General features: G+C 43.1%; 1 protein-coding gene and 1 pseudogene across 9 annotated transcripts in view; one reads left to right on the top strand and one right to left on the bottom strand.

The window, feature by feature from the left end:
• Positions 1–3,998: 3,998 nt before the first annotated feature.
• LOC110851894 lies at positions 3,999–5,413 on the top strand (annotated as a pseudogene).
• A 3,778-nt stretch (positions 5,414–9,191) lies between these two features.
• Positions 9,192–15,383, bottom strand: part of LOC110852393 (agrin) — a 68,143-nt gene continuing 61,951 nt past the window's right edge. For 7 of the 9 annotated variants that reach the window (XM_035853495.1, XM_035853491.1, XM_035853492.1 and 4 more), the window contains 23 exons: positions 15,319–15,367; positions 15,118–15,235; positions 14,848–15,041; positions 14,690–14,754; positions 14,546–14,616; positions 14,330–14,476; positions 14,008–14,191; positions 13,801–13,898; positions 13,567–13,696; positions 13,018–13,493; positions 12,595–12,862; positions 12,428–12,513; positions 12,264–12,342; positions 11,999–12,199; positions 11,787–11,918; positions 11,385–11,615; positions 11,096–11,251; positions 10,987–11,035; positions 10,763–10,910; positions 10,647–10,669; positions 10,506–10,536; positions 10,302–10,416; positions 9,192–10,213 (listed from right to left, as the gene is read on the bottom strand). In XM_035853495.1, coding sequence (XP_035709388.1) covers positions 10,313–10,416; positions 10,506–10,536; positions 10,647–10,669; positions 10,763–10,910; positions 10,987–11,035; positions 11,096–11,251; positions 11,385–11,615; positions 11,787–11,918; positions 11,999–12,199; positions 12,264–12,342; positions 12,428–12,513; positions 12,595–12,862; positions 13,018–13,493; positions 13,567–13,696; positions 13,801–13,898; positions 14,008–14,191; positions 14,330–14,476; positions 14,546–14,616; positions 14,690–14,754; positions 14,848–15,041; positions 15,118–15,235; positions 15,319–15,367 — 3,040 coding nt within the window. In that variant the 3' untranslated portion in view covers positions 9,192–10,213; positions 10,302–10,312. The remainder of the gene's footprint in view (positions 10,214–10,301; positions 10,417–10,505; positions 10,537–10,646; positions 10,670–10,762; positions 10,911–10,986; positions 11,036–11,095; positions 11,252–11,384; positions 11,616–11,786; positions 11,919–11,998; positions 12,200–12,263; positions 12,343–12,427; positions 12,514–12,594; positions 12,863–13,017; positions 13,494–13,566; positions 13,697–13,800; positions 13,899–14,007; positions 14,192–14,329; positions 14,477–14,545; positions 14,617–14,689; positions 14,755–14,847; positions 15,042–15,117; positions 15,236–15,318; positions 15,368–15,383) is intronic. The other 2 variants (XM_035853490.1, XM_035853496.1) reach the window with 2 other exon arrangements.

Genomic DNA, 15,383 nt, shown 5'->3' with positions numbered 1-15,383 from the left:
AATTAATTCTCTTGAGCCCATCATTAGAATGGACGTCTCTGATCTGCATAAGTCTCACCTTCCCCAGAATCAATACACTCTTTTTTTTCTCTAGTAGATCATCTGCATAATAATCGCTTTGTCCATTTTTCTGAGAATCTTCTCAACTCAATAATCATCCCACATGGAAACTTATTTACTACAGAAAAGTTTCACAATTGAAGGGAAACTTGAGATTGGAATGCATTGTGCAGCCACAGGAAAGTAACAACATCATCTCGACTCTCAAAATGCATTGAAGATGGACTGTAACAATAATTGTCTGTCAATAAACACCAAAAATTTGTGAATAGTCAATACTCAGTAATTCCTTTTGTGGATTGTGCACTGCTGACAACCGACCAACCAAAGCGAGCAAACCGCAGAATTACACGTACTTACAAGTGGGACCAAAATAGTACACATGTACGAAGTCCAAGTATTTAGTAGGTGGCTGAAGAGGTGGCTGCTTACTCATGCATATTTTCGCAGGAGATAGCTCATCATCTTGTTGTCTTATAGTTTCAATCAATGAGTAAAATGCATCCCTTTTTGAGAAGAGACCTGCTACCACATGGCTACATTAACGAGACAATGGTCACAAATTAGGCAACAAACTAGGAGTGTAATTAACTTGTCATTTGCTACATTCTTCATACACACACACTCATCGCCGAATGTATGCATGCATACGACGTAAATTTGTATATGCATGTAATGTTTCGACGAGGAATTGCGACGAGAGCGCACAATAGCAGCATCACAGGAACACGAAGAAGAATAAGAAAATAATAATAATGGTTGCAATTTTCAGTTCAAAATAATAATGATAAGCATTGGAGATCATTTAGCATTCCGACCCATCACATTGTCCGTATTGCATAAACATGTGTGTGGTGGTTGGTGACCACCTGAAACTGTGCACAACGAGCTGAATATGTTTGCTCAGCGTCCTTTCTTCGTCGTCGAGAGGAGCAGTTTCACCTCGTTGAGACTGAACTGAATCAATCATTGGCAAATCAATAAGACGGGATTGACACTAATGTCGTAGTCTTGGTCTGACTGAATAAATACGAGACTGAAGCGTGTCTCTTTTCGTACGAGGTATGTACATCTTATTACAAAATTCTACAACGTTTCGACTTTCAGAGCCTTTCAGAGACTTGAATGGATATCTGGTGCGATGCAATGAAACTAAGAACCAAAATGGACAGGGGATGATCACGATGATGAACTAAGAAATGCAAGAATAAGAATAATATAGTCCCATATTTGGAGAAAATCGTCCAAATATTTACCAACAACCAACTACTTACACGACATCCAAGTCAAAAGCAGCCCTGCACGTACGTACATAGACCAACATATTTGCATAATAGTTTACAAAAATAGCGACGCAGAGGTTCCAGAGGTTCTATTTAATTCACGAATGAAACGATGTGAACACACATCTCACAATGTCCCGATTGGTATTTGACACCTGATTAGCAATAACAGAGAGATGACGAGAGATTGATCCACTTGCGATTAGATGAGTCGGCAAAAGCTCTTTGAAGCGAATAATATCTACACACTAGTGACCCATTTGGACTAGAGAAACAAACCGATTAAAAAAGCACGTCCTTTTCATCACCATTTTATTATTAATCACTGAATGATATTCCATATTTCTCCTTTTAACATTTCCGACAAGAGAATAATCAAATCAGACAAATCGCAGAGTTATATAATAATAAGTCAGCACTCTCACTTTTCATATCTCACGTGAAAATAGGTGCATCTCGCAGAATGAGCCGCCTCCTCTCCGTCGTCATCTTCGTCTCATCATTATCAACTATTTACCACCAATCCAAGTCTCCTCCAAAGTGCGATAATAATATCATGCAGATAAAAAATTTGAATGATGATGATGACCACTATTTTAGGCCAGGCAGGATTTCAAAAAGAGAATCACGCTCAAATGCAATTGAAACAAAACAGAAGCAGCAGTGGCTTCGGGCAGTGGTATACATAGTGTATCATGTTAATTAATAATATTGCAATTTTTTGCAAATCATGCGAGTTTAATTGGAAAACAATGCTATTTTTAATGAAAGTGGTGGTGTTTTCAGTGGTGGAGGTGGGCCAAAGAAAGGAAAGAAAGAAGTCGACGTACATATTTAGCAGCAGCGTGTCAACCCCAACTGCATCTTCGTAAAGGATGAAATTATCAAGAAAAGTGCAGATTGAATAGCTTACATAAACTTCTCTGAATTTGTCACTATCGCGCGATGCATGTCACAGTCATCAGATTTTTGATGCAATTAAGGAAACCATTCATTTGAAAAATATATTTTAATAAATAAAACCATGCAGATAGTCGTCTGATTGAATGACAAGTTTCAATGTTGGGGGCTCACCTTGATGGAATTGCCAAATAAGTGAGTAAGCGACATCACATAGAATTTTGTGACGAGGTGTCGAACAAAACGGCAAAATGATATTTCGCAATTGCAGAATACTGACTGAACTGAATACAAAAAAAATAAAATTAGTGTCGATTCAGTAATGCGATTCTTTGAAACGTTGTCGACGAGAATGAGAGGAGACGGACGACGATAGTGCACACGCGTCGTGGATATTCTTTCATTTTTTCTAATCCCCTGATTACTTGTGCAGCTAAACAACAGCGTGAAAGAAGCTGTTCATGAAATGATACTCAATATCATCATTACATCATAATCATCATCATCATCCCATTTAAACGGTGTCATTAACAGGTAAACTTGACGAGATGGGTTAATTAGTCGACCCACCAGCCAACCAAGAACGGATAATAATGATGCACTTCTTTCCTCACTGCGTGCGCTACTTTTTTGCTGCTGACTGCTGACCATTCCAAAATAATAATATTGATGGATGGAAAATCCATAAAAGAATTGTGCAAAAAGAGCCATTTTTAAAAATTGCCTGACACTATCTCTCACTCAATCCTTTGAAAAATTCTGGGTACCGAACACGTTGTGCAAAGGATTAGGCAGGTAATTGCAAGTGATGAAGCATTGTATACAAAGTTGGTAAAATACCGTATCGTAAAAGATTAATGGCCTCATTAGCTAATTATTGAATGCATCATCATCGTCATTATTATGCATGCATGCAAAACTGCAACGCCGGAGGAACGACCATATTAATGCATTTTATTCCGGATTAGTAAACGATTGGGTGTGATACCACGATCAGTTTAATGTTGCACAAGCCAACATTTTGGAGTACAACACAGTTTATGTATTTGTCAGCCATTGTGTCTGATTATTGCAACTAAATGCTCCATGTGTGTCAGTCTTTTACAAGCATTTTTTCGAGTGGCATAATCCAAAGTGGTGATGATGAAGACGAAGTGTGCGTGATGGGAGTCGAGACGGTCAATGCATTTTATTTTTCCAATTACACTTGAAACCTGTGTACACATGTCTAAATACAGCATTTAAAATGATTTTTGCCACTTCATACTCGCCACATTTTGTAATCCAAATAATCCCAACTGCAAATATTTACTCGTGTATAGCGAAAGGTCGCACAAACCGAAAATACTCTTGTTACGCAACAAGTCTGAAAGAGTGGCCCAAAAGCCGTATGAAACTCTGGGGATGGAGGATGGCTAATAAATCGAAAACTGTATCATGGCCTGCATGACTTTGTTTGACAGGCATCAAGGCAAAGAAAGACTGAAGAAAACCCTTCCAATATTTAATAACGTGCTGCAGCAGACGAATGAAAGTGAACTTAATCCTCGCCACCACGTAATAAATAAATACCAAGAGTGGCAAGCATACGCGTCTTCACTTCTAAACTTGAAGCTGACTTTTCTATGAGTCGTTGTTGGAGGTAGATTTGCAAGCTGAACGTATCGAATAAACGTGCCGTGTTACAAAGTTGAATGAATGCTTAGGACCAGCTTCACCGTGGTGGACTGAGGAATTTGAGGATAAAAGGCCCCCGTGGAAGAGAGATTCGCATCAGTTCATCGTCACAGCTCTTGGTCAATCATTTCTGTGCGGATTTATTATTCGGATCAGTAGTGGTGAACACACGGGAATCTTTTAAGTCGGATTTTTCCAAATCTCAATAGTTGAACGGAATCATGGTCAGAATAAATTTGGTAAGGAAAAGGACAGAGTTAATAAATAAGTTATGATTTTTTTTAAGTTCGCCGAGTCAAATTTTGAATTTTTCAGGTAGCTGTGTGGGTGCTGGCATTAGGACTCGTTGCCTATGCCGAACCACCCTCACAAAGCTACGGCGCACCCGCGGCGGCGCAACCCGTTTTTCGACAAGCGTCCGCACCTCAGTCGCAGTATGGTGCTCCACAACAGCAGCAACAATACAGTGCTCCTGCCCCACAACAGGCCCCCCAACAATACAGTGCCCCTGCCCCCGCCCCACAATCGAGCTATGGGTCACCAGCCCCCCAACAGCACCATGCTCCAGCCCCTCAACAATACAACGCCCCAGAAGAACAAGCCCCACAAGAAGGAGGTAAGATCCACAAGCACGTTTACGTCCACGTTGCGCCAGACGAGGAGCCTGAATTCCGTGCCCAGCGACCCAAGAAACCAGCACCTGCGCCAGAAAAGCACTACAAAATCTTGTTCATCAAGGCCCCATCCGCTTCTCCCGGAGGCGACGAAGAAATTCAGCTCCCACCTGCACCCGAAACCAAAACCTTGGTTTACGTACTTCTCAAAAAGCCAGAATTTGCTGGGGCATCAACTTCGCCACTCCTGCTCCAACCCAACCCAGCAAACCCGAAGTCTACTTCATCCGTTACAAGGGGGGAAATAAGGACCAGGGAAGTCAAGGGGGGTACAACGCCCCTGCCCCACAAGAAGCTCCACAACAATATAATGCCCCAGCTCCCCAGCAGGCTCCCCAGCAGTACAATGCTCCTGCTCCACAACAATATAATGCTCCAGCCCCACAACAGGCTCCACAACAATACAACGCACCCGCCCCCCAATCCAGCTATGGTTCACCAGCTCCCCAACAATACAGCGCTCCGGCCCCACAACAACAACAACAATACAGCGCTCCAGCTCCCCAACAATACAACGCTCCAGCCCCACAGCAGGCTCCACAACAATACAATGCCCCCACACCTCAGTCCAGCTACGGTTCACCAGCCCCACAACAATACCACGCCCCTGCTCCCCAACAAGCCCCTCAACAATACAACGCACCCGCCCCACAACGTCAGCAACAATCTACGCAGTACGGAGCTCCCGAGTTTGCTCGTCATGCACGACATTCGCAAGGATATTTTGGACACCGCCAGTACCGATATTCAACTCTATAAGCAGCAGTGGAAGGGAGTAGCAGCAGCAATATTCAGTTTCTTTGATGCCATAACATGTAGCACCACCACATTATCTCCCCCCTCTAAACAACTAATTTCTACATACATTTTTGTCCCTGTCCTTCTATTCCAGACCATGAAATGCATTATTTTTATACCTTGTACGATGTAATAACAAGAATAAAGCGGGTCGGATGTAAAATTAAAATTAATTAAGTAAGTAAAAGAAAACTCACAGGAAATGCAACCATCCGAGTCTCTTAAAACTCCCAGTCGCCGTTCTTCTTCCCTCCAAAGTTGGCAGAGGAGGGCGGAGAGGTTGTTGTCATTGTCGGTCACCATGTCCCGCATCGTCTCCCCCATTCTGGGCTTGATGGCATTAGGCAAGCATGACTCGGACAGGCGAAGTCCGTCGCCAAAGACGAAACGCTGGCTGAGGTTCCGTTGTCGCCTGCTCCAGACGAGGAGCTGGTCCATGCAGCGCGGGTACTCGCACAACTCGAGGACGCAGTTCAGAAGGTGCAAGCTCGAGGGTGGGCCTGCTCCAATCTAGATATCGATCATTCAGCATAATTTCAATATGACCAATAAATTGCGTTCCACTTGTCAGTCTCACTTCCAACAAGTCCAGCATTCTCAGGAGGCCTTCGTGACCCAAAAACGTTTCCAGACAACTTGGCGAATCTGCGATGCATTTCAAGACACATTCACCAATTGCAATGTGCAGGCTGCGTAAAATTAAGAAAGCTAATTAATGAATAGCTCATATTAATGGACAACAAGCGTCAAACTGGACTCACACGGGGTCCATGTGCCTCTCGTTGGCCGGATGGTAGAGCAACTGGCGGACAAGTCGGGTCAGGACACGAACGCCATTGCTATTGAGAAAGTCCTCCTTCTCCTGCATCCCAAACTGACCCAGGCCGGCACAGCAGAGAAGCGTGTTCGACAACATGGGCTCCTCGGCGTCAGAACAGTTTTTCGTGGTGAGTCGGATGATCGTGTCCACGAAGACGGCCATGGCTTCTCGCTCGTAGAAAAAGTGGAGCGTCTCCTCCGGTGCAGAGTCTGCCCCGTGGGACAGCAGCGTACGAAAAAGATGGATGAACATGGAGACCAATCGAGGACTGTTGCAGCTCCCAAGCTCGTTGAATACTTTCAGGTATTCCATCATCCTATAGCCCGACAAGAGGTATACATACATTGCAGAGTGGTGGGTTTTCTCTACATGGAAAAATGATATGGTCGCCTTACGCTGGGACCCCTTCTTTGACGAGGAATGCTTTCGGAGACTTTTGCGCAATCGTGATGAGAGCGGACCACACGACGGACTCCAACACCTCGATGGACGTGGCTTTGCTCATGGCGTCGATCAGCTTGGAGGGCTGAAAATTTGAATTTAGCACAATTACTTAAACTCGTTATATATGTTTACGATACTTTGTTTTGATGAATAAAGCACAATACTTACACCCATCAGGACGGCAATGAAGGATGGGACCAGTTGGTACTCCTCAATTATCTAAACAGCCATAAGATTGTAGTGCCATGTGAAAGTGGAGAAAGTTTTGACGTGCGTAATTAATTTCTTAAATAGTACGTGGAGAGATGATCCGGAAGTGAGGACAAGATCCAGCATCCACACGAGAAAGGTGAAAAACTCGACATCTTGGAGGGTAGAGTCCACCAAATATGGAATCTGCAGGCCTCCGCCCACTCCAAAAATGTTGGACGACACGATTGCTCCCATCGCCTGAGAATATCGCCCAAAATTTCTCCTAAGGGATGGGATTTTGGTGGCCAATAGACAAACGAGGAACGCCGTGTCATTCCTCATGTGCAGCTCGTTTTGGGAAGAAAACTCGGTTAGTTGAAGGAACAATCGTGTCAGCAAAACTCTAAGAAATCAGTAAAAACGTTGTGCTTAAATGTCCGGAGTTCCACCAGGTTGCAAAATTTTTTAATAAGAGGACGCACTGGAAAGTTCCTTCGTGAGGACTCGGAGTGTCGACGACCTCAACAACGACGTCTGCTATCTGCCTTCCAAACAGAGAATGAATAAAGTCCACGGTGCGACTGAGAATTCGATTCCCTGGGTCTGGCAAGCACAATTTTAGTAGCAACGGATCCAGAAGAGGTTTCTTCAACAATCGGCTGCCTAAAATTACGTTTTACTCAAGTCAGTCTCTCCTTGTTCAAATAAATCATAAACAATTTAGTTTTCGAGTAACGAACGGATGAGATCGGAGCAGTCACAACAGCGTCGAAGAACGTGGAGAAAGTTACAATAAGCACTCGTGTACGCCCCATCTTTCACAAAGTTTCCGAGCAGTCGGGGCAGGCGGCTGAGCTCCAGTGACTGAATGAACATGGCTGCTGGAAGGGGACGCGTCATTTCTCGCACGTCGCCACAACTTCGCCTACAAACTCTCCTCCGCTCGCATCTTTTTCGACCAGCGACGATGTCCAACCAAAGGGAGAGAATGTCTAAGATTTTGGCTTGAGCCGACGGATCTCCTGCGCAGACTGCTTCGCCTGTAAAAATCGTGTTGCACATTTCTTAAATTGCATTGAAATGTAAAAAAATGCGTGGATTACAAACCAATGATTGTGAAGGCATAAGCCAACCGTTTAAAGTCGGCGATGTCGCTCGTTCGCTTGATGCGGAGACCTGAGGCCAGCTGTGCGTGGATGAGGGCGAGGAATTCGTTGGCGTACGAGAGGGAGGGGTAGTTGATGGCAATTTGCATAAGAATGTGGGACATGAGGTCGACGTCGGAAAGGGTCAAGCCGGTTGGAGAGGAGCGGAGGTAAATGCTCCAAATGGTGAGAACGTCCTCGCCCATCTCCTCCCACTGCAGCTCGGGACCCTTCAGGATTTGCTCGATCGTTTGCAGGCATAGTCTGGAGTCAAACTCGCCTGAATTTGGAGGAATTAATTCGCAATTCGAAAAAATAAAATACGTGTGTATTTATAATCTTTTTATGCTCATGATATTCACCCGGAATTTTGCAGACATCTTCAGCCTGTTTTTGATTCTCTGCATTATCATTTGGTCGATATCCACCTGTGTTGGATGGCAGTACAACTTTTGGAGGATACGGTGATGGTGGTGCGTATCTCACCAGAAATTCCGGTTCGTGGCGAAAACTTTTCCCACTTCCGGAACAGTGCTCGCTTCGTTTTAAGATTTGGCAGGGGTCACATGGATCCAAAGACCTCGGAAGAATTACGCGTTGACAAGAATCCGCCATTGTTGTTCATCAAAGTATGCTTTGGCGTATGTGGAACTGTGGTAGTTTTATTAGCGATGATTGTCTCGGGACATAATGTTTCAATGATGATAATTAATTAATACTGCCCAAAGCACCAGGGTGCATAAACATTTTTGTACAACCTGCCAAGGCACGTATGGAAATGAGCATCATCGTGATTACTTGACTTGTATCTAGGTAACGCTTGGATCTCGTGGTCTTCTTAACCTGGTTTGGGACCCTTAAAGGCCAACCCATTAAAGGCCGTATGAAACAACCCGAGCGGAGATCCTCCAAAATATTGAAAATTTAGTGGACATCGTTGTGTCGATTTATAATATCGTTCTGTTTTCCGTTATGATTACCGATTATGAATGCAGCAACACCTCAAGTTTTAAAAGAAACTTAAACCTTAAGGCATATAAAACTTGATCAAAGTAATTATACACAGTAAAATTAAGCATCATTGTGATTAATTATGCTCTTTCTCTCTTTCAAGGTGATGTCAACGGGGATAAACATAAAGAAGCAACATGACGACACCCTTACAAAACATTTGGATTAGTAAAATAACTAGCACAAATTTTCATACGAAATGTATTCTTTATTCATCGTACACAATTTAATGATTATATTTTCAACATTTATTCATCTTTTTTGTTAAGTCTACAAACTCAACGCTTATTTTATTAAAAACTGATATCAGTAGCTACGTGTATATTAATAGTCTGTGTGCTTTCCATCAAGTAGAAAAATTCTGACCCAGTACATGCATACATATTTCGACGAACTGATGATTAGGGTGTTGAGGTGGAGCCTACGATACCCTGCACTTTTTGATGATGAGTACTTTGTCAGCAGTTGATATAATTTACAAAAATCCACGTGTGTGATTATACCATGTGAGACTATCATTTAATAATACACATTTACTTGGGTGCGTGCATGCTAATAACAACGCAGGCTTGATATCTGCTAATAAATTGCTACTGTGAGTCTATCATAAAAATGCTAAGGGTGCCCGAGTATTGCGAGGTTATTATTAAATTCTGCACTCTTTTAGACTAGACAACCTTTATCTTAACTTTGGAAAATTCATGTTACGCAATTAAAATAATGGTTGGAAGATGCTTAATAGCAGCTTATTACAAGATAAATATCAGTACGTACTTCAACATGATTAGCAAATTATTTAACCTATTATGAGTAAATATGTATGTATGTTTGCTATAAATATATGTCACCAGTTTAGTCAACGTCTAAAAATTAATTGCTTTGATACACATCGTCTCCTCTGCCTTGGCTGCTAGAGTCGAAACTAATGCTAATTAACTCTGTTGTAAAAGTATAAAGAAAATTGTTTCACGATGACAGCACGACATGAAGTATAATTATTATTTTTAAATATTAACATGTTTTTTTTTACTAACGGTTTTATAAATATTTTTTTTTATCCCGTACATTTTTTTCTTGTAAACTACGTTTCCTTAAGTCGACCTAAGCTAGAACTTTAGACACCTCGTATGTACTTATTTAATATGTAAGAGGAGATACATAGTTATTGTTTTGATTCACTCTTGCAATGCCGAGTGGGACGGTTGTACTCTGCAATTTCAGGAAAGGATAATGTTCTTTAATAGCAATATGACAATTAACGGAGCACATAATTTGGCATTATTATCACAGCGCTTACATTATAACCAGTTACTCGTCGTCTTCGCAAAATGGGATTCCGTTGGCGTAGGCGATTTTGGATAATGGCAGTCTTCGTTTCTCCACCCGAACCAGGTCCACACAACCCACAAAACCTGCAAAAAATGTGCAAATTATAGATTCCATGTGAATTTAGCTAGATAGCTGGGTAGGTCACAATCGATACAATTATGAATGTATGCACCTTGATGGTAGTCGGCCGGGATATCTCCAGGCTGTAAATACACGTGAAATAGATAACAATATGCATATCAAATTAGCCTCAATGCCATGTCACAAAATGGGGTAAAATATTTTAACGAGACGTTATGCTATCGAGTCTTACCAATACTGATCCTGCCACTCCCCCTGCAAACGCAAAAACACAAAAAGGGGTAAATTAAGACGTTCGGAAAGCCATAATGCTGGTCAGAAGATGATAAATTATTATTTTGTGCTTACCAATCCAAAATCTCCCATCAGAGATCAAGACATTGCTTCCAGGGGGCGAGGTAGCACGTTGAGGAATCGAGCCATCAACTTGGAGAACAATCAATCGCCGTCGACGTGCAATTAGCACCTGATGCCATCGACCGTCAGTAACTTTCACCTGCAAATAATAAAAATCGAGAATTATTCGGACTCTTGTTCACATATTAAGTTAAAATTATGTAATGTGGTCATACCTTGGATCTGATGATGACAGGTTTCTTATTTTTGGCACCAAGATCAACCCTATGAGAGATTTGGGTTTATTTCCATGCATTTCTGATTTAAGGCTAATTGCGCATTTACCTTAGTTCGGGATACCCGTTTACGAGAAACACACCCAAATATCCTTTCCGCATCTCATCCCCCTTCGGATTCCTCCCCGTCCACAGCACAACGCCAGATTTCTCCTCCGTCGTACGGAAGACCAACTCGATCCTATTTCGTCGTTGTGCTTTCACCCTGCATACATTTTTACACGAATTTTAACAGGCCCCAAATTCGTAGCATATTATTCTCAAGCAATGCGCGTAACAGTAGATTATCTATGAATGTATTAATGATGAGGTTAAAAGCATTAAAGAGTAATGGCCACCTTTCTACATCTAAATCATCATCGTGCTCCACGAGGGGAACAAACTCTTCATTGTCGTCCACAAAGTCCAGATCGGACAAGTCTTCTTCGCCTGCTTCCTCCACAGCTGGATTTGGATTGTCGGTCGTCGCATCTACCTCGTCCTCACTCCATTCTCCGAATAATTCGTCCAGTTGAGAGTCAAAGTTGTCATTGTAAAAGTCGTCGTAGTCTGAGAAGTTGAAAGACTCGCTGTTTAGTTAATTAGATCCACAAAGAAAGAATTCCGAGAAACCAAGAAATTATGGTAGAGCAGCAAGAAATAGAAGTGGTTAAATTCATGATTAGCATAAATATGCATGTACAAACATCCATAAGACATATTTAAGTATGTCGCAATATTATAAATTATGAATGACTTACTGCTTTGGGATTTTCCTGGGGAATTTTAGATAATTTTCTCCATCGAAGCGAACCGGACCCGGTACTTCGTTCCGATTCTCACAAAACTTTCCACCATACTGAGCTGGACACAAGCAGACGAACGAGTCCAGCCTGATAAAAATAATAAAAAATCTTGCATGTACTATGCTCGGCTCGAGGTCAAAAATTTAATATACGACCAATATAATTACCTAGGGAAGCAGGTACCACCGTTGGTGCAGGGTTTTGACACACTCGACCCACAAGGGGGACCTTCGTACCGATGGATAATTCTGTCCTTCAACGCAACAGAAATCTCCTTGTGATAGGTTTCCCCGTTCACCCGGATGTACTGCAGGACTCCGTCGAATGGGTGCAAGACTCCCAAGTCACGATGTACCATGTTCATATCACTGCAGGAACACACTTATTATAAGACACAAGTCGATCAATTAGTTTTTAACCTGTGATATTCACCTCATTCCTCCTACGAATAATGGAAGCTCAAGATTTAGCTCGGAAAGTGTTGGAGGGGACCGCACCGACTGGACGGGACCTAAATCATGCAAACATTAAATTTAAGTTTCTGAATTTTCTTATGTAACGAATTGTAAATTCTGTAATTTCTAATATCTTATTACCTCCATCCACTTGCAGTCGCCCGTCGCGACCTTCTCGCGAAGCCACGATCCAGTGCCACTTGTTGAGAGAGATTGGTTCGTTGGATCTAAAAAGCGATTAAAGATCAGCAAAAAACAATATGCTCAATCCAAATTAGAGACCAACCAAAATGGTGCCGTGGACTTACGTGAGGTTAGCTGTGCCAGATCCCAAATCGTACAAAAACTGGATGTGTCCATTTGAGACGAGCAACGTGACAAAGTCGGCCTTGCCAAATTCCTGCCCGTTGTAGAGGATCAGTCCATTGGGTGACCGCACTTTAATCCAGACCTCAATGTTCACAGTGCGACCTGCTCCGTTCTCTATCTTGGGTAGTTCCAAGAAGCTAAAGCCACGAAAGTCCAACATTGCCCCAGTCTCCTTTATCACGTTTGTCTTTGTCTCACAATGAACGCCTGGAAGAAAAGCAAGAAAAAATGAACTATCAGTTTGTCCCATCTCCGTCCTAACCACAAATTGCTCATCACGAAGCAATAATCTGAGCCATAAAGTCAAGTAAACGTCCCTCATTTAATTTAATTGCCTGGCTACTACTCCGTCCCCTTCTTACCCGAGTAGTCCGGTTGACACACGCATTTGTAGCTCGCAGCGACACCGAAAGACTGCTGGCCGGCCCGATTGGTCCAACACAAGCCGTTGTTAAGACACGGGTTTTTGGTGGCAGAACAGGGATTCTTCTTGGGAAAGTTTTCTTCCCCGTTCGCCGCCACGGAATTAGAGATGGCAAAACCATTATCCGAATTGTCTTCGATGTGATTCCGATTTTTGTAGGATTTGTGTCGGCTTTTGCCCGTTATCTCATCTCCGGCCTGCTCCTCCTCGTCCTCCTCGCCGCCTGCTCCTGCTGGGACATAAATGGGAGTGGTGGTGAGACGCCCACTACGACTTATCAGAGGACATTGTGACACTTTATGGAATGAGTTGACGAGTGGGTCCTTGTCTTCAAACTCGATGGGACGACGGCCAACTTTTAGGCGATGAATGCAACCCACAAATCCTTCCGAGGTTCCGACGGTTTCCCAAATTCTGGAAATAATGCACACAAGACGCGTGTAATGACACCACACGCGATGAATAAAATTATTATGGCTTCTCGTACTTTGTGGAGTTGAGGGGAGTAAATCCGAGGTAGCCCCCGTGGTCGAGATTTAGTGACTTCATGGATCCAGGACTCGTTCCCTTGATGTCGTCTTCCCCCTCCACTCGCAGCAACCCGTCTCGATTGTACCCTGCACCCAATTCAATAATCCGTGTCATCCTTTTACAATCACATTTTTCAAAATTGACAGTTTGAAGCGAAAAAGAGTGGGCGACAAATCAACGAGGAACTCACTTTTGGCCATGATATGATAATTTGAGCCAGAAATAAGTCGGCTAGAAGATCTGAGGATCGCAGGACCATCGCCCAAGTCGTAACGGAACTCGACATAACTGCAAACAACAAACATTAAGGGGCCGTTACATCCCTGGGTCTGATGCGTAGATAGAGATCCGCACATGTCGTAGTCGTCGTTGGACAAGAAGAAAGAGTAAAAAATACCCATCAATTAAAGCGAGAGAGAAGAAGTCTCCAGATCCGTTGGCATGTTGTGAGGAGAAGACGAGAATTCCATGAGAAAAGTTGAGGAAGGGGACGACCTCGATTTCCAAGCTCAATTTGTGGTAGCCAGCCAATTTTCCCAATTTTATTGTTGATCGAGAATATAACAATGGGGACGGGTAGTCTGCTCGTGGGAAGAAAAATGGAACATTTAATTAAAAAATAACAGAGAAAAAATTGTCCTTTATTGCAACCAATAAGTTATTGCGCATATCGCCATCCCCTCCACGACAGAGTAAGAAAGTGAGGACATTATACGCACCTTTGTGTTCGCAGTTGTCCTCGGGAAGAGATCGCCCAAGGGGACAAACACAGGAATACGACCCGTTCCGGTGGTCGAAACACGATGCCTCAGGCTCACACATGGTTGCGCCTTTGGAACAACTAATTGTCCCGGAAAGATGAGAATCTGCGAGAAATTGTAAATTCAGAAAATTTCCTCTCTTCTTTCCACGGTTTTTGAAAACTATGCACTTACGAATCGGTTTGCACTGGATCCTCTCTGGGTCCTCGTAGTAACCTTCCCTGCAAATGCACCATCCTCCGAGACTGCAATATTTATTTATTTATCATTCTCTACCTCGGGGCGGAAGAAGTAAACCAAAAATCTGAATCTACTGACCACACGCTGTGAGCTGCGATGCATTCCGAAGACCCCCCGCAAGAATCCCCCAGGTAGCTTCGCACCTAATGGAAATGAACATTTAGTTGTCAACGTGCGTTTTGAGACAGCCGTCAGATGACTTATGTATGGGCTGGCTGAGGGAGAATTTGACCAACCTGGACAGTGGCCGAGGTGGGTGATCTATGGTTGTAAAAGTTTTTGTAGAAATTGTCCTGCTTCGATTGGGGGAGATGTCGCGTGGACTTCATTCCGGAACCGAATCCATCTCTGATCCCGTCATCGCCCGGCTCCGTGAAATAGTTCATCCCAGTCCAACGTCGTATCGGACTCTCCGTCCCGTCTGACTCGCCTGGAGACGGACATGGACCATTATTTAAAAAATGTATTTGGCACAACTTATGTTTATGCAAAAAAATCTTGCTTACTTGAATCAGGACAGGGACCCTTGTGCACGACCCAGATTGGTTTCTGATCCCTGCAAGACTGCAACCGGACGAGACATTCGGATTCGTAGGTAAACCCATCACTTCCGCAAACTTCCTGCTTTCACACGCGTATTTCGAAAATAAATATTATAACCCGGCATAAAACTGGAGCCACCACCCGTCTAAAGGCTTATAATTTACCTCATTTTCAGACATATCGGAACAAACAATGTTGCACATGCAGCCCGCACTGGACAAATAAGATA

This window comes from Folsomia candida, unplaced genomic scaffold (genome assembly GCF_002217175.1).
Source record: "Folsomia candida strain VU population unplaced genomic scaffold, ASM221717v1 Fcan01_Sc007, whole genome shotgun sequence".
In the NCBI taxonomy this organism is placed as follows: domain Eukaryota; kingdom Metazoa; phylum Arthropoda; class Collembola; order Entomobryomorpha; family Isotomidae; genus Folsomia; species Folsomia candida.
Note: the sequence above shows the minus strand (reverse complement) of the source record. Positions and strands in the feature narration are given on the sequence as shown.